The following is an 18,366-nucleotide window of genomic DNA, read 5'->3' as shown; positions in this document are numbered from 1 at the left end:
GAATAGATCCCCTGCTTCCTCCTCACTCTCTCTGCCTACCTCTCTGCCTACTTGTAATCTCACTCTCTTGTCAAATAAATAAATAAAATCTTTAAAAAAAAAAAAAAAGAAGAATAGATCCAAGGGACTATTTCTTACACATAGTATCCTAGGTATGTAGATATCTGTTGTGGAATAACTTGACCCACAAGTTAATTATTCCAGGAAAAACTTTGTTTTAGACCTGCGTACCCAGATGCCAGATATAATAATAATATCAGTTTGTAGTTTTTTATACTAATGAATGATCTGTAAAGGTTTTTCATCTCGTAGACCTGGCTTTAGCCCAGGTATATAATGTTCCATTATTTAGTCCCCCACTCCCACTCCACCCTCTAGAATAGGGGTCAGCAGATTGCAGAGTGCAGACCAAATCTAGTTCACCATATGTTTTATTGAGTTTTAGAACACAGCCATCCATTTAGTTTATTAGTACCTAGTATAGCTTTTACATTTTGCCTCAGCAGAGTTGAGTAGCAAAGACTCAGTGGACTACAAAACTTTAAGAGTTAGGATGTGAATAACATAACAGTTGAGTGGATCTTCATAAGTTATAAAACCTGAAAATGGACTATACAGTAGTCTCCCCCTTATCTGTGGTTTTGCTTTCTGTGGTTTTACTTACCCACAATCAGCCATGGCCATGGTCCAGAAGCAAATGAATGTCCTTCTGATAAATTGTCAGGTCAGTAGTAGTCTGTTGCTGTGTCACAATGCTTATGTCATTCACCTCGCCTCATCTAATTACATAGGCATTTTATCATCTCTTATCATCACAAGAAGGGTGAATCAGAACAGTAAGATATTTTGAGAGAGAGAACACATTCACAGTATATTGCATGTACTTTTATTATAACATATTGTTATAATTGTTCTATTGTTATTATTATTAATCCCTTATGTCCCTAATTTATAAATTAAACTTCATCACAGGTATGTATGTATAAGAAAAACCAGTGTATGTAGGGTTTGATACTATCTTTGGTTTCAGGAATCCACTGGGGAGGGGGTTGGAATATATCCCCCCAGAAAGGGGACTACTGTAGCAAATACATTTGGACAACTGTCACATTAGATGCACTGAAAGTCAAAAAAGCAGCTGGGAAAAATATACGCCAAACTGTTAATGGTTGTACAATTATTGATGACTTTATTTATAAACTGTATAATTGGTTTTTTAAAATACAAAATTAAAATAATTTTCTAGCAGATAAAATTACAGATGGGAGTGAATTTCCAATACCATATCTATGTCAGGTATCTTTTTTTTCCCCCCATTAGTTACTTTTAACTCCTGAAATGATGAAAGCATCACCAGCTTTGGCTCACTATGTGTATGATTTCCTTGAGAACAAAGCCTACAGTAAAGGAAAAGGAGATTTTGCTCGCAAGGTAAGCAGACCATTGCATTGGTTTTCTTTATAGGTCTGTTTTCGTACATTTTTGGGGAAAGATTTTACTTACTTGAGAGAGAAAGTATGTATGAGAGAGAATTGAGGGAGAGGGAGAAGCAGATTGCCTACTGAGCAGGGAGCCTGACATGGTACTCCATCCCAGGACCCCAGGATTATGACTTGAGCCAAAGGCAGCTACTTGACTGACTAAGCCACCCAGATGCCCCTTCAGACATTTTTTTAAATAAAAGAAAGTAAATTTATATTTGTATGTTTTAAAACCAGAAAAGTTTATTAAATGCTTCTTGGTTTGTTTCTCTTCTGTAGTTTATTAAGTCTAGTATTGATAGGCATATCCAAAAAGTATAAACTCCTATTTTTACATGTAGATTAAAATCTAACAGGAGCTTAAAAGAAAGAAAAAAGAATTTTTGAAATAATGCAGTGAGGAAGATTTGCCTAAGATAGGTCACAGCTTTCCAATAACTTGAGAAGGAGCTATTTCTTACTGGGAGGAAAGGTCTTTTACTTGAAGTGTGGATAAGAAAAATGTTAAATAGGTTATGTTCCTGAAAGTATTTATGCCCCTTGAGTGAAATCTTTGTTATTTAAAATTTCTTTAGGGATATAGGTCCTAAACTTGGAATTAGATGGTAGATTAAGAAAATAAATGACAGAGTGCTCAAATTGGGGAGGATAGTTTAATGAGTGAGAACATAGACTTTGGAATTAGTCTTTGGTTTAAATCTGCTCTGCCATTTACTAGGTGTAACCTGCAACATGTTACTTCATCTTTTGGTCCTTTAGTTTTCCCTTTAGTAGTAGTGGCAGTAATAGCAGGAGCAGTAACAGCAGTTGGGAGGGCTGGGTGGATAGTGTGTAGGAACTCTATGTATTTTTGTAACTTTTCAAAAGTCTAAGATTATTTCAAAATGAAAATTAAGTACAAAAAGTGACTTCCCTGCCACTCCCCCGCAAAAAGATTAATTTTAAAAAAAGATTAAGGAATTGGTATAAAATAAATAAGGATTAATTTACTGATGCAGAGTAAGAACGAACTAAACATAAGAATTTTGTATGATTACTCAAAGGTTTTAGGTTTTAACATCCGAGTTAACATGTTTAAGTGGAGGGTTTTAATAATAAGTTCCACATTATGTGCCTCATAACGGTGGGGGACAGTGTGGTGGTATTTTCTTTGTATTCCATGATTGAAATGATTGAGTTTAAATTTCAGCTCTAAATGGTTTGTCAATAGAGAGGCCTTCTAGTGTTCCATCTTTTTGATATTTACCTTGTGTTCTCTCAAGATTTTATCAATTTTACGAAAAACTAAAAAATCAGTAACAGCTTTTTTGAGGTAAATATTACCTCGAATGTACAGTTTCTTTTTGTCGACTATAGAAGTTGTTTGTGTCTAAAGTAAATATATGCTGTGTGTATCCAAACAGTTGTATATTGCTTTTTAAAAATATTACCACTGGAATCTAAATTTCCTTCTGAATCTTTCTGGATGTGCATAGTAACATATGTTTTTTATAAATCATATTGGTTATTACCAAGGTCATCTTAACCTCTTTTAGATTGGCAAAATAATTTCTATGCACATCACGAATTTTCAGCTACATTTCCTTTTTGGCTAAATTATAATTTAATATTTTTTCTTAATTATGTTTCACTGGATATTAAATAGGTATTAGAGAAATCATCTGCAAACATTTTATCAGTGGTTATCAGAGCTTGAGAAATAATACTTTATAATATATTAACCTGGTCACAGGATTTGTCTAGCCTTTCAAAATATGTGGGCAGTTCCTGGGAAGAGTAACTAACTAACAGTCTTCCTTTATTCACAATTTCTTTCTATCCAATTTTATATCATGACATGAGGCATTTTTTTAAGCTATACTTGGGACCTAAATTTAAGTTAAAATTACTTTGTGTTGTTACTGATACCCATAATTGAAGTGATGATGAGGGGAAAGCATCTCTGGTAAGTCAGGGCAAGTTTACAATTATGCTGGTGATCCATAATTCATTCCTCTTTTTGGTAATTTACAAATTTTTGTTTGTTTTAAGCACATGTTTTAAGAAAAATCTTGTTTATGGAAATCTTGTCATATACTTATGGATTCTGTTTTTATGCTTCTGAAATTCTGCTTTTTTTTAGGATTAGGCGGCAGAATCACTTGTGGAGGTTTTTTCATCCCTCTAGTTCACCCATTCCCTGTCCCTAGTACATATGCTTGGGCTTTACCCTCAGAAATGGAAAAGCAAACAAAAAACAAGAAGGAGAAGGAAAAGAAATGGATTCTGTAGGTCTAGGATAGTGCATAGGCAACTATTTATAATTATTAACCAATTAATGATACAGATTTAGGTTCTTTTATTTTAAAAGATCAGTAGTAGTTTAGCCGCATGTCTGTTGTTAGGCTACACACACACACACACACACACGTAATTTTACACACAAGTGCACATGCACACACTGAGATAGCTTCATCTTTTTAACCTTTTTATCTCTGTATCTGTGTACCAGTGGCAGTTTTTCAGACCCTTCGTCATCCTTGTTTTGTCCTTTGGATCTCCTCTGAATTCTGTGGTGACAATGTCCTTTCTAAATGTTGCATATTCCATCAAGGATACCTAGAGCACTATTGACTCATCTTAATCAAAGAGTAACTAAAACTTCCAGTTATTTTACAGCTATCTTCAAATTCACTTGTTTTTTTATTATAGTACTTATTTAACCTTATTTCTAGTTTTTGTTAATGGAAACCATTTTAGCATATTAGAGTGAAGTTTTATTTTCTTGGTACCATCTCTTAACATTATGCTGTTTCTGAAGTAGTGGAGTTCAGTATCTTTTACTGTTTTTTATTTTTTATTTTTTGGCAGGGAACATAATTTGATTCTGCATTAGTTCTTATGAGACTCATACTTTCTGGAAAATATTCTCGTAGTTTTTTATAACTTTGATTTTGTGTTCTTTTTTTTCTTTGTTTCTGTCTATTTAAATTCTCAGAGTTCCATATGCAGACTATTTTGATTTCTAGAGGTTTCTCCCTTTCTTAATTGAAATTATGTGACATTTGTGCAGTCAGAATGTCAATTTTAATGCTTCTTATACCTCTGGAGATTATTCCTTTTTATATTTCTGATCATATTTCTTTTTATAGTTTTTCTATTCTTATTAAAGGACTCCACAGTCCTTCTGTAGATTCTGAGCATGTAATGTAAGCAAAAAGTTATTTAAAACAATAAGTTTTAGTTACTTGTTAATTACTTGAGATTTCTGCTTATTTTATCTGCATGTTTATTTTTCAATGTCTTCTCAAAATACTTATGTTATTATTGCCTTGAATTGTAGCACAAGTATGTTACGGCTAATTCCAATTTATGTTTTAGAAAATGTTTTGTTTTTAAAATCTTATTTATTTATTTATTTATTTAGCTTATTTCTTCAGTAAGGCAGGCAAACCTTATAATCGCTAGCAGTATAAGCTAAAGTTTATATTTTCTAGCAATAGCCTTATTACCTCAGTTTTTTAATTATCCGTTTATGTGTGAAGATACAATTTTAAGACAATACATTTTGAAAACTGTAGTTGTGTACTTTCAAAATGCAATGAGGTATTATAGACTAGAAAATTACTTCTTTTTTCATGTGTGTTGCACTCTGTATTTTCCCAGGCTTCTCAGTTAAATAACAGGTCTGATACATTGAAGTCATGGTGTAATGTCTTTTCCTCTTAGATGGACACTTTTGTAAATCCACTTCGAAATTCTATGAGGAATGTTTCAAATGCAGTTAAATCCCTTCCTGATAGCTTGGCAGAGGGAATGACTAAAATGTCAGACAACATGGGCAAAATGTCAGAAAGATTAGGTCAAGACATAAAGCAATCATTTTTCAAGGTAAGAAGATGTTTTCGGTAATATCTACAGCAAACTATTTTTAAGTCGACTAAGATTTATTGAGCTTCTGCTTAGATTTATCTTACTTCTTTTTAGAAGTCCAAAGCTCTCTAGACACAGTCTTATAAAGAATAAAAAAACTAAAGAGAATGAATTCTTAACAGAAATGGATCCTATAAAATTGAGTCACTCTTCAGGCTTTGCTGTGGTAGAATTTTGAAAGCAGTTAACATAACAAACATCCTTTGTACTGTTATATTCTGTTAGGCCATTTTTATTTTATAATGCCATTTAATTTTAAAACATAAGCAAGTACTATTGGGCAAATTGGCTATACTAGTGTTCATCAGGAAACATAAAAACTATTACCTCCTGCTTCACCTGACCAAGTAGGAGATCAAAGGGAGGAAAAGTCACAGTCATCTGCCTCTCAGGCCATCCTTTACTTCGATATACAAGTGAGTTATATTGAAGAGTTTTCATAGGAAACTTTTTCATTATATTAGCAAATACAGGTAGCAGACCAAGTAGTTTGTTACTTTCTGATTTATACTTTTTATAATTATGACCTACTTGTTTAAAATTATAATCAAGACTATAAAAGAAAACCTGTACTGTTAGAGTTTTCTATTTTAGGTCATGTTTGAAGAGGAAATGTAATGTGTGTGTGTGTGTGTGTGTATTGAATATAAATTACATATATAACATAATATAAATATATAAAAATACACACACACAGAATTTCCATAAGATGCAACTCCTAAAATAGTGTGTGTATAATCCATACTTCTCTACTTATTCTCATACTTTCTCTGATGCTTTATCTTTGATTCTAATCATGGGGAGTACATTGACACTGAAAGTGAGGATTTTGCATTATGCCAGTTCTGCCGATAACCGTTCATATGACTTTGTACAGAAGCCGCTGAGCTTTTCCCAGTTCCTTTTTCCTTAACAGCAACATGAGGGGTTTATAATAGGTGATCTTGATGGTCGCTGCTGTGCTTTCATATGATTATCAGCTAACACTGGTCTCTCCATTTTCCTCATAATTTACATGATCTAAAACAGGTTAATTAGTATCTCAAGTCTATTAACTGTCTGTCAAGCTCCTTATGGTAAAATAAAGAAGATTGGAATTCTGTTCTCTGTGCTACTATCTTTTGGTTTTTAAATCATTTAACTTTTCTTAGATTTAAGTTCTTCTAAAAAGTATAGGGGTTTAACTAAGTAATCTCACCTTCCAACTCAAAAGTCCATTGTTTTAAGGAAAAAAATCTTTTGGTAATGAGGTAATCACACTTTAACATTGGGTTTCTAATTGTAGATTGTTAATACTTTTTAATACTATATAAACTTTGTGTCATTCTAAACATCAAATTAAATGCTATTATTATGGTTTTTATTCACTTTGATTTATTATTTTATTGTGTTCTTTCACTGTCTGCTATAGTGTGTTTATTTTGTTCTGTTTTTGTTTTTGTTTTTGTTTTAAATGTTAGGTGCCTCCTTTAATTCCGAAGACTGACTCAGATCCTGAACACTGTCGGGTCTCAGCTCAGCTTGACGATACTGTGAGTTAATTTCGGTTTTGGTAGTATTCAACTGTCATTGAAATCATACTTGGTAGAGCTTTTTAACTGTTTAATGAAGTATAATATGTATACCTAATATTATATACCTATGTGTATATATGTGTTAAGTTTGATGAATTCTTACAAAGTGTCCATGTAATCAGCACTCATAGCAAGAAACAGAATGTAACCAATACCCCAGAAAGCCCCTAATGCTCTCTTCCTGTCACTATCCTCTCCCCTACCAAGGATAATCACTATCCTGACTTCTACCCTGCTTTTATACTTTATATAAATCAAACTGTAAGGTATGTATTCCTTTAAATCTGGCTTTTTTTTTTTTTTGCTGAACATTGTGATATTTTTCCATGTTTTGTGTGATTGTAGTTTCTTCATTCTTGTGGACTTACAGTATTCTGTTTTGTAAATATAGTATAATTTATTAGTTTTATATGAATAGTACTGTGATTCTGGTACATGTCTTTTGATTAAAAAATTAAGGATACGTTTCTGTTGGGTCTGTACCCAGGAATGGAATTTCTTGGCTTGAAGGTATTCTTCATAAATTCAGTTTTAAGAGATACTATCAAATAGTTTTCCACAGTGTTTGTGCTGCTTACAGTGCTGCCAGCAATGCATGAGAATTTCAATGCTCCATAGCCTGCCAATAGTTCATATGTTATGTCTTTTAAATTTTAGCCAGTCTGGTTGTATCTCATGTGGATTTCCTTTTCTCTGATGACTGTGGAAATGTTGAACCTCTTTGCATATGTTTGTCGGCCATTTGGGTGTCTTGTCTTGTGTCTCTAGCTCTTTCCTCTACTTTTCTGTTGGCTTGGCTGTCTTTGTTTTTTTCAGTTAACAAGAGTGCTTTTATATAATCTGAATAGTGGTTCTTTGTCAGATAAAAGTATTTGTGCATTGTGAATATCTTCTAGTTGGTGTGCTTTTGTGCAAAGTATATATATAATCTGTGCCTACTACAAGGTCACAAAGATCACCTGTGATTTTCTTTAAAAATCTTTTTTGTTTTATCTGCCGAAATTTGGATTTCCCATTCATCTAGGATTGATTTTTGTGTATGGTGTAAGGGCAGTTGACCCAAACAATGTTTACTGAGAAGGCCCCCTTTTCCCAAGTGTACTGTTTCTCCCTTGTCACAAATTAGATTATCATATTTGGGTGTGGGCTTTGTATACTGTTCCATTAGGCAGGTTTTTTTTAAAGATATAATTATCTCCCTTCAGTTTTTCATTGACTTTCTTATAATTAAACTATTAAACAAAGATAATATTTTATTTCCTTTTTAAGGAATATTTTAGAATGTTTTATTATGAGTTATGCTGGTATAACATCCATAACATCATAATTATCATGTTGCACCAAACTAATGAATATACTTGGTCATAAAATTGAGCAGTATTTATTTTGCCTCTGGAGGGAACTTGATCTCTGCACTGCTGTGCCAGATCCCTCACCAACCCCAGCCACTCCTTGTTTGGTTTAGGTGTGAGTTTTCAATATGTGAAAGGGAAGGTACACTAAGATAATCAGTTTACAGTATGACAATGAAAAATAAAGAACTCATGCTGTTTTCTCAAGATTTAAATTACAACATGGACGAAGAAATGATTGGAATATCTTATTGATGAAAGAATTATAAAATTACTGGCAGTTATGCGGTTTTATTGTATTTCTAAATCTGTTTGGCTTTACATATATATTTTTTATATCAAAGCTTTCTAGTTGTTTACTTTTTTTACCTTTTTATTTTCTTTGCTCTTCTAGTCATTTTTTATCTTATTTTTTTGTATTATTAATTGAATATTCCCATATAAAAGTGTCCTCATTTTTACTTGTTAAAAGTTAAAGGAAAATTTTAAAAGTATAGTGAAATATCCCCTTTGTAATAACTTAGCTATATACTGGATCTTATTTTAGCTTCTTTTTTTCTGAAAATACCTGAGTATATACAATGCAGTAACTAAGCAAAACATCTTATTCTGTGTAGTTTGTGTTTTGTTCTATTAAGTAAGGAGAAATGTTGAGAATATTTTGTTCTTTTCAAAAAGATGCTCCAGAAAATCGGCAAAGGGGGCCAGCATTTGCCTTATCAAAGCAGTACAGACTACTAAAAGTAAAAGAGCCAAATTATTTTTTCCTAAGACATCATAGATCCACTTTGAGAAGTTTTTTCACTACTACTTTGGAACTGTGTGGGTTGTGAAATTCTGCATTCTTGCAGAATGACTGTTAAAAACATAATGTTTTTAAAATTAGAATGGAATGTTAGGTTATGAAGACTATAGTAGAATTTATTCTCTGATCTCTGAAATTGAGTGCGTCATTTTTGTGAAAGCCAATCATAGTAGATAAATAACTCAAACATAATTTCATTTCTTTCCATACTTTTTCAGGTGGATGACAATATTCCACTTAGGGTAATGCTGCTTCTTATGGATGAAGTATTCGACTTAAAAGAGAGAAATCAGTGGTTGCGAAGGAATATCAAAAACCTACTTCAACAGCTTATTAGAGCCACATATGGTGATACTATTAATAGGTACCAATACTTTTTTCATCCCTTAGAGCTGTTCTTGCTTAGCTTTTAAACGTTTCCTTCTAGAAGTAGATTGTTCAACTTTTATAGGAGAATTTTCTTCTCTGGGCCTTTTAAGATCATTAAAACAGTCTGTTGCTTTCACAGATAATTTACATACAGATTAAGTTCCTTCATGAAAGGAGTGCTTATTTTACACACCTTCTAAAATTTTGACCCTACTTATTTAAATTTCTTTACTTTCAGAAAAATAGTTGACCATGTTGATTGGATGACCTCTCCTGAGCAAGTAGCCGACTTAGTGAAACGTTTCAGGTATATCTTAAGACACAGTCACTTCTTTCAGGTAGTACAGAGTTTAGCATTGTTATCATTAATTAACCTTGACTGCTTTTCTTTTCTTCCTGACCGTAAAGTTGGTTTGAATCATCATTGATGAACAAAAAGACCTGTAAGAATTACAAAAACATTTGTTCCCTGGACCTTTTGATCTTTTTTTCTTTAAAGTCAGAATAGAAAAGTATAAAAGTATAATCTTTAAGATGTTGTTTACATTTTACTACAGTAATGTGGCTTCAAAGTTATTGAAATTTTTGATTTTAAATGAAAATTTAAAATGTCTCTGCTTATGGACTAATTATTATAACTGTTCAAACCTCTGAGAAGAATACAAATTAAGTACAGTGATACTCCAATTCATATGTTCATCCTACAAAAATATTCTGAACCCCTTCTCTGTGCATAGTATTTTACCAATCACCAGGGACTGAGATAAAATGCAATCCCTTCAAGGAAAGCACAGCATAATCCAGAAATAAACCTCTTTTCTAAAAGTGAAAGATAAGCAAGGCTTAAATATTCATGGCATCATATACTTTGAAGTAACAGAAGCAAGAAAGGAGCTATCAATATTGAACATTATTTGCTTGGCACTGTGCCAACTACTGTATGCATACTTTCTGATTTTACCCTATTTTATAAGATAGGGATTGGTCTCCATTTTGTTATGTGGAAACTGAGGATTGAGAAGTTGAGTGTCTTGTCCAAAACCTCACATGCTGGAAAGTGAGGAACAATAGTTTTCTCTAATCTGAAGCTGAGTCTCTCTCCATTATGCAGTACTATTGCCCAAAGTCAGACCACCTGTCCTGGCATGTACATTCTATTTCAGGGCCAGTGAATGATGTTTGGTTTACTGTGGAGTAGTGATTCTCAGTCTTGGCTGCATGTTGGAATCACTTGGGGAGCTTTAAAAAGTACTGATGCTTGGGTCCCATCCCAACAGTCTGACTTAATCAGTAGAAGGCCTGAACATGAAGATTTTTTAAAGCTCCCAGGTTTTTCTAATGTTCAGTCAAAGTTAAGAACAACTGCTCTGGGAAGTCTCTCTCCCTCAGACCGAATTCCCAGGTAGAACCTTAGTGTGTTCTGTTCTTGCCTTTGACTCTGAATTGGAGAACTGGAATCAAGCAAGCTGTGCGAGTGAAGGAGATTAGGATATATATGTGAGAGGAATGTTGTAATCAGTCTAATTGGAAGTTGCGGGTGCAGGATTTGTTTTGTATTGGCTTAATTATAAGGGAACTGAGGAAGATTAACTCTAAGATATCCAAATTCAGGATATTGTGGGGTTGTATTTGGATCAGATGTTCAGTCTCGTTGAGATCAGAGGCATACTTGAGTTTAAATGGCTGTGATATAATCATCTATATATGCCATTTTGCTATCTTTTTCATTTGTTAGTGTTTGTAAGGTATTCCAAGGCAGAATTCATCTGTTACTTTTATTATGTATATCCTTTCATACCTAAAATTGAATCCTGCTCTTAGTTACTCTGTTGAATGTCATACCTCCATAAAATTTCAGAAATGTTTCTGGTTTCTATTTACATTTGTGTTTTCTATAGAAAATTGGAACAATTTTACTGACTTACATCATTAGAAAATGTAAATTTTTACAAAATTTATTTAATTTTCTTAAATAGAGATGCCTTTTGGCCAAATGGCATTTTAGCAGAGACTGTTCCATGCAGAGATAAAGCTATTCGAATGAGAACAAGAGTTGCAGGAAAAACTAAATTACTTTCAATTATGCCAGGTGAGTGAACAGGTTTGGTAAAAATCTTATTACTTTGTAGTTCTTCAGAATTTTTGGCATTGGGCATGCTGGTTTAGCTGCCTACTGATTTTAGTAATTACCATTTAATGGCTTACCACGTATCAGGCACTGTTGCTACGCATTTCTCAAATATTCTTCACTCTCATAACAGTATTAAGAACTTACGCGCTGTTAACATGACAGCTTTGTATGTGAGCAAATAGAAGCTCAAAGAGGTTAAGTAAGCCACCCCAGGTTTCAAGCTAGGAAGTGACTGTTGGGCTTCTGCTCCATGCTGAGCTACTTGAAAGCCACTGCTTTCAAACATGAAAAGAAAGTGGTGCTTTTAACCACTTCATTTGCTACCTTGAACCATTTTGAGAATAAAGTTGATGATAAAATATGTGACAGAAGAATAAAAGAACAATGAAGTGTCAGGTTTTTAGGAAGTATATTTGTTCTACTTCAGAGAACATACTCTTTCAAAGAATCCCTTTATGTAGAAACAACTAATTGGTCCATTATTAATCTGAATTGAGACATGATTCCAAAGAAAATACACTTAAGTGGCATTCTTTTGGTCTAATTTGAATTATTTCTTGAGAAGACTGCTGTCTTAGACTCACTTTGCCCCCCTTTCAACTTCTCTCAATAAGAGGTCCTCTATAATATGAAAAGCAATTTTGTGTGACTGGGTAGTTTTTTGGTCCCTTCTTTAGTTATGAATATCTTTGAAAATACTTAGATATCTCTTTTCCACATTTTAATTATGAATGTAGAGTAGAAAAGGAATATTTAGGAAGTTCATTAATGTCATTTAGTATCTATTTCTTTTTCTATAATTTTGTTTTTCTTAGAACTCTATTTTCCTCATAGATTTTAAAATTTCTCTTCTGTCAGTTGAGAATTTGCCACATGGCTATCAATTCTGTCCTACAGACTATACTACTATACTACTGCATTTGGAGGAAAAAGTCATAGAAATATCATTTTAGAAAAATAAAAATAAATGACAACTTAAGATTAAGTATTATTTATTATACTGTTAGTGTAAACCAGATGGTGCTATAGACTGATTTATATACTCAAAGAAACTAATGCATTTATTCAGTAAATATTTACTGAGAGTGTGTCATATGCAGGACACTTTCTTTGCACTAATCTTTGCTTTCTTGGAGCTTACATTCTATTAGGGAAACACAGACAGAAGGCAGACAAATAAATAAAGGTCAGTATGTTAGCTTTTGCAGGAAGAGGGAGGTGTCGGGTGAGGTGTAGTTGTGTGAGAAGGGGACACTTGTGTGAAGACTTAAAGGAAATGAGGCTAAATATAAAGGTATATATGTTGATGTATGCATAATCCCTTTCCTGCTTTGAGTAAATTCATAAACCATTTGCTTTAAATTAACATAGTACTCCTAGGTAGAAACAAATCTTTTGGAAGTTGCGTGTTTTTTTTTCTTTTTTTTTAAGATTTTATTTATTTATTTGAGAGACAGAGATCACAAGTAGGTGAGAGGCAGGCAGAGGCGGGGTGGAAGCAGGCTCCCGCTGAGCAGAGAGCCCAATGGGGGGCTCGATCCCAGGACTCTGGGATTATGACCTGAGCCGAAGGCAGAGGCTTTAACCCACTGAGCCACCCAGGCACCCGGCATGTTTCTTTTAAAAGCAGTTAAATAGTATCTACTGCTGGTGTAGCCCTGATTATAAATAATTAAGGATAGTCCTGCATGTTCGCCTATTCAAAGATCTGTAACAACTTCATGTCACCTAGGAGTAAACTCCACACTTGGGCTCACTCTGATAGCCATAGCACTTGTTTCCGTTCTTCTCTCTACTTTGTTTTAAAAGAATCTTAAAATTTAAAGCCAATTTCTGGTGTCCCCTATTTTGAACCTGCTTTGTTTTTCCCACTAGTTCTCATTTGCTTGTTCTCTCCCCCAAAGCGAATCCGTCATCTGTTGGTGCCTGTCAAACTCCTGCCTAGGTAGCAAAGTCTCCTTCGTTCATCTCCTCCATGAAGGGAACCTGTCTTGATTATACACCATGTGGAATTCTCTTCTCTAAACATCTTTATACTTGGGGTGTTTGAGTGGCACTGTTACTATTGCAAGCTTTTTGAGATCATTAGTCACCTTTCATACATCATTTCCTTACAGTATTTCTCACTGAGCATTAGACACATAAGACTATTTGTATGTTTTAGCCTTTGCAGATTCCTTTTCACATTTGCATTAAAGCTCTCCAAATTCTTAGTTATAAGGACTTGGTTATTATAAATCCCATTTTACAGATAAGGAAACAAACTCAGGATGGGTAAATATCATATAGGTATTAAGGGACAGGATTGTAACTCTAATTTGGGGTTTCAGAGTCTAGATCCTGCTTCTTTTTCCTGTGCTATCTCATCCCCAGTGTCTGTTATTACATAAGTGGATGGATGCATGCAGACATGGACATTTTAATCTCAGTTAGAATACATAGGTGAGACACATGAACTGAGTATCTCCTATTTTCTCCCCTGCTGTGTACTTCCCATACTTTAAACTTAGAGCATAGTTTAGGCCTTGTCTTTCCTTTATATAAGTAATGAATGATATTTATTTGTCTCCTCTTCATTTAGATGAACTGAAGCACATTATCGGGGCTGAGACAACACGGAAAGGTATTCTTCGTGTTTTTGAAATGTTTCAGCACAACCAGTTAAATAGGAGAATGGTTTATGTCTTCTTGGAAGGCTTTTTGGAAACCTTATTTCCACAGTATAAATTTCGTGAACTTTTCAACAAACTGCATTCACGGTCAAAGCAGATACAGAAATATAAACAGAAACTTCAAACTACTCAAGCGCCTTCTTTACAGAAAAGGTGACACTCCAGTCTCTGAAGCTGGTGTTCATTTTGTCCAGGACTAATAATATGGACAGATCTTCTGGGGCTTAACTCATACACTGTCATATTGCACCAGTCTTTTACTGTCTCAAAATAGATTATTAATACATCCATTAGACTGTGGTTCTTCTCATCTTCATCTATAATCCAGCCACTACCAAGAGAGATTTCTGTGTCTTAAATGATTTGGTGCATATCTTTGCAACATTGAAATGATACTGCCCCCTTCTCAAGCAAGAATGATGTTGGTCTCTTCCATTTCAAACTAATCAGCATTCTCCAGCAATGACAAAGTGCCAGAGTGTATATGTGAGAGCTGAGGAAAGCACAAAACAGTGGTTCACAGGTAAACTGGCTAATTTGTTTGGGAGACTGAGCAATGTATGATTTGGAGGGATTTTTTTTTTTTTTTGCATAATAATTTTATAGATCTTTATCAGAATTTTGATATAATGTGGATTAGCCAGGTGAACGATCTTTGGAACATCTGCGTCAAGTCTGGGAAAGTGACAGGGTGCCCTTAAAGTATGAAGTAACCTTTTATCCTAATTACAGTTTTGTGACATAAAATAAAACCAATCAAAACCAGAATTTGATTGGATTTGTTATTCATTCGTATAAAACAAATTTTAATTGATTCTTACCTGCTTTGGGCTCTATTTTGCTCTTATGGTACTCAATCATAAGTTTTCTTTTGGTATTCTGTGTGCAAAAAGAAGCATATAGTGGCGATCTCACTTAAGTTTCAAAATTATTACTGTTTTCTTTATCTTTAAGAGATTACTAATTATACAATAGGGAGTATAATCTCGAAAGAACTGCCAAATACATTCTGTTATTTTAAAAACATGGAAATTTTAAAACAGCACTATTGAAAGTTGTAATGTGACCATTTTAAATTGTGTGATCTAGACATACCTTAGGTGATTGCAAAGGTAGCAAATCAAAGGATTAAATGAGCTTATTAGTCATGTAAACAGACAAATTCCTAACTCTATTACTATGTATATATATATGAAAATAAATAATGAAAACAGAACTATAATATTTTTTAAAATATGCTTTTATTTATATTTTGCATAATGTAAAATTCTACTAAATAAAGTTGGCAAAACCCCTGGGTGTATACATTTAAGTCCCTGAAATAATTTTATACCAACAACAACAAATTACCTTTTCCAGTTCTGGAGCCTCTGCATTTCTTATAGTTTTCTCATTCTCTGTTTGTCCATCTTGGAAGTCTTCATATCCCTTGTATGCAGGATTTCTGCATAGTTTTAAATACTTACAGTGACTAAGGGTTTCAGTATGTCAGCCTTTTTTGTTTTAAAAATATTTAACACTACAACCTTAAAATAGTGAAGCTACTTATCAGACCACTGAGCCAAGACCCTGGTATTAAAAGAATGTCTGGGTGCTTAAGATAAAGGGACAGAGGATAGGTATCCCAGTTATTTGGGAGCTTTAAGATTGGAGCAAGATGTTACTGTCTTGTTTTCACTGAGATCCTACTTAGAAAGTGAAGCCTCATAACAGAATAAAGCCTTCCTTTAAAGCTTCATAGTAATAATCATATTTATTAATAATGCTGTTGTGCATACTCAGAGTATGCTCCTTTCAGTACATGTTGCATGTCTAAAGAATTACAAAAATGAAACCCCATGATTTCATTGCAACCTGCAAATGAGAAAATATCCTTATTGACTCTGGTGGAAGAAATAATATTTTTTCTTTCCAGTGTGTCTCTCTGCCATGGTCCCTCCCCAGGCCCCAGGCTTTAAAGGTGAGGATTTGTGAAACGTCTATAGGAAGCATCAGCATGGCCATAAGTGAGATGATTTTCAAATATGCCCTTCCCATTTCAAGTATATTTTTGACATAAATAAGTCTAAGAGTAAACAAGAATTCACTTAAGAGCCTAGTGTGTACATATGAAAAGCATTTCCAGATAATATGAGGAATGCTGGCCATCAACCAGGAAAAGAAAGGTCCTGCAAAATAGCAACTTTTCATAATAGAGCCCTGCAAGGTAACTGCAATCATACCAAAAACTATGTGAGTAAATGGGTTTTTAAAATAATTTTTGTTTAAAGAGTTTATATTTCAAAAGCAGAAATATCAAATGGTAGTCTTTGTAAACAGTTGTGCATCTTCTCTGCACATCTGTGTTTTACATCAGAGAAAGCCGTGGTCATGCTAAAATTAGAGATACTTTTTGAATGACTTGGTTAAGCTGTGTGTAAAATATTTAATTCATAAGTACGGTGTACTATGTTTAATAAAGTTATTACATTTAATGCATTCATTGCATATATAAATACATACCTGAAGAGGCTTTAAGTCTTCTGATATTTGATTTTTTGAATGTGTTTTTAAGTCAGAGGTGCCTTCAGGCAAGAACCTTCAAAATTAATTATTCTTTGTATGGGTTTTCTGAATTTTTCAGGTAACATATAAATTATTTAGAAACCATCACTACTAACAACAGTTTGTTCACCTAAAAATTGATTGTATGATTTAAATATAGTGCTTAGCTGGGCATTTCCTCTGATTAGGGTATTCTGAATAGTTGCTGAAAAAATTGTGCCATTGACCAATGGATGCACTTGGTTAGCCTTAATTTTTTTTTAAGAAAAAAATTTAAAACTTTCTTGAGTATTTCTGTTAGCTCAGTTTAAGTTTGTGCTGCTGGTGTTTGGAAAAAATCAGTTAAGTGCTACCAGAAAGTGTATCAATTTTTTAAAAAATGAAGAACAATATAAATTTCACAATCTAAAATTTTAATTTTGTGCAATATTTTCATTTAATGCATGTGTATTTGAGTAATTGTAAAATAAATGAATTTTTAATGTTTTGAGATCTAGTTTAAACTGTCTTCTTAACCCAACAACTTACATTCCGTTGTTGCTGCATCCTTTTATTTAAGGGCTTGTTTTAAAAGTCTTTTTTTGTCACTCCTTGTAAAATTCTTTTGTTAATAGTAAATTTTGCTTATAGGAGCATGGCTCCTGTATTACAAGGGAAAAATATAAAGAGCACATCTTAGAATTATAGTTGTTAAAAGATAACTTGTGCATATCATTGTACAGTAAATATCAACTGTGTGCCTAACTATTCTATCAATACTTTCCTTTAACAAAGAAGAAACAACAATCAGAATGTCAGTTATTTTTATTGAACTAAAAAGATTAAAATTTTTATTTGGTTTGCGTTATGTTCTGTCCATTAGAAAATGCTAATAAAGTATTAACAAACCTTTTTGTTGAATTTATTTAGTAGTGATGTATTCTTATTACTTTAAAAAGTGCTTGCTCAATGGTCTTTTTAGTATCTGTACGTATTTTCCTTTCTTTTCATTTTAGAAATCAAGCAGTTTAAGTTCCATATCGATAGAAGACCTGTTGAGTGATTACTGACAACTTATTGAATTTAATTTTTCTATTTATGGGGCAAGTAATGTACGACCACAATGTTATAGAAACTTCATACTTACCTATCACACAAAATTATGAAGTCATTTTCCCATAGCGGGAAAGAGCTGTAATAAATAGTCCATTAACAGTTTTTATTTGATGCTATTTTTAATTCATAGTCTGCCTGATATTTTAGATGTTTGAGCTCTAAAGGCAATAGATTGAGTACTCACAATGTAGCTATGTTTGGTTGGTCATAGTATTTTCAGTCTTGCATTTGTATCCATAGACTTCTCAGACTTCAGCTGTGAGTACTTTTACCCTACTATGGACAGGTGTAGTATTTGTCAACGTGCATCCTGTAAAATACTGGTTCCTTTAAGATGTTTCTGGGTAGTAATTTTATACTTCTACGTAACTTGTGCAAATCTATGTACTATTCCAAACCCTAAAATATTCCTTTACAATCCAAATGATACT

General features: G+C 33.3%; 1 protein-coding gene across 3 annotated transcripts in view; it reads left to right on the top strand.

The window, feature by feature from the left end:
* Positions 1-17,744, top strand: part of SNX13 (sorting nexin 13) — a 128,623-nt gene extending 110,879 nt beyond the window's left edge. For 2 of the 3 annotated variants that reach the window (XM_059171289.1, XM_059171291.1), the window contains exons 20-26: positions 1,321-1,431; positions 5,190-5,351; positions 6,854-6,925; positions 9,343-9,488; positions 9,732-9,800; positions 11,470-11,582; positions 14,206-17,744. In XM_059171289.1, the coding sequence (XP_059027272.1) occupies positions 1,321-1,431; positions 5,190-5,351; positions 6,854-6,925; positions 9,343-9,488; positions 9,732-9,800; positions 11,470-11,582; positions 14,206-14,453 (921 nt within the window). In that variant the 3' untranslated portion in view covers positions 14,454-17,744. Of the gene's footprint in view, positions 1-1,320; positions 1,432-5,189; positions 5,352-6,853; positions 6,926-9,342; positions 9,489-9,731; positions 9,832-11,469; positions 11,583-14,205 lie in introns of all 3 variants that reach the window. The other variant, XR_009352863.1, reaches the window with a different exon arrangement.
* Positions 17,745-18,366: the final 622 nt, after the last annotated feature.

This window comes from Mustela lutreola, chromosome 4 (genome assembly GCF_030435805.1).
Source record: "Mustela lutreola isolate mMusLut2 chromosome 4, mMusLut2.pri, whole genome shotgun sequence".
In the NCBI taxonomy this organism is placed as follows: domain Eukaryota; kingdom Metazoa; phylum Chordata; class Mammalia; order Carnivora; family Mustelidae; genus Mustela; species Mustela lutreola.
This window is presented reverse-complemented; position numbering and strand designations above follow the sequence as displayed.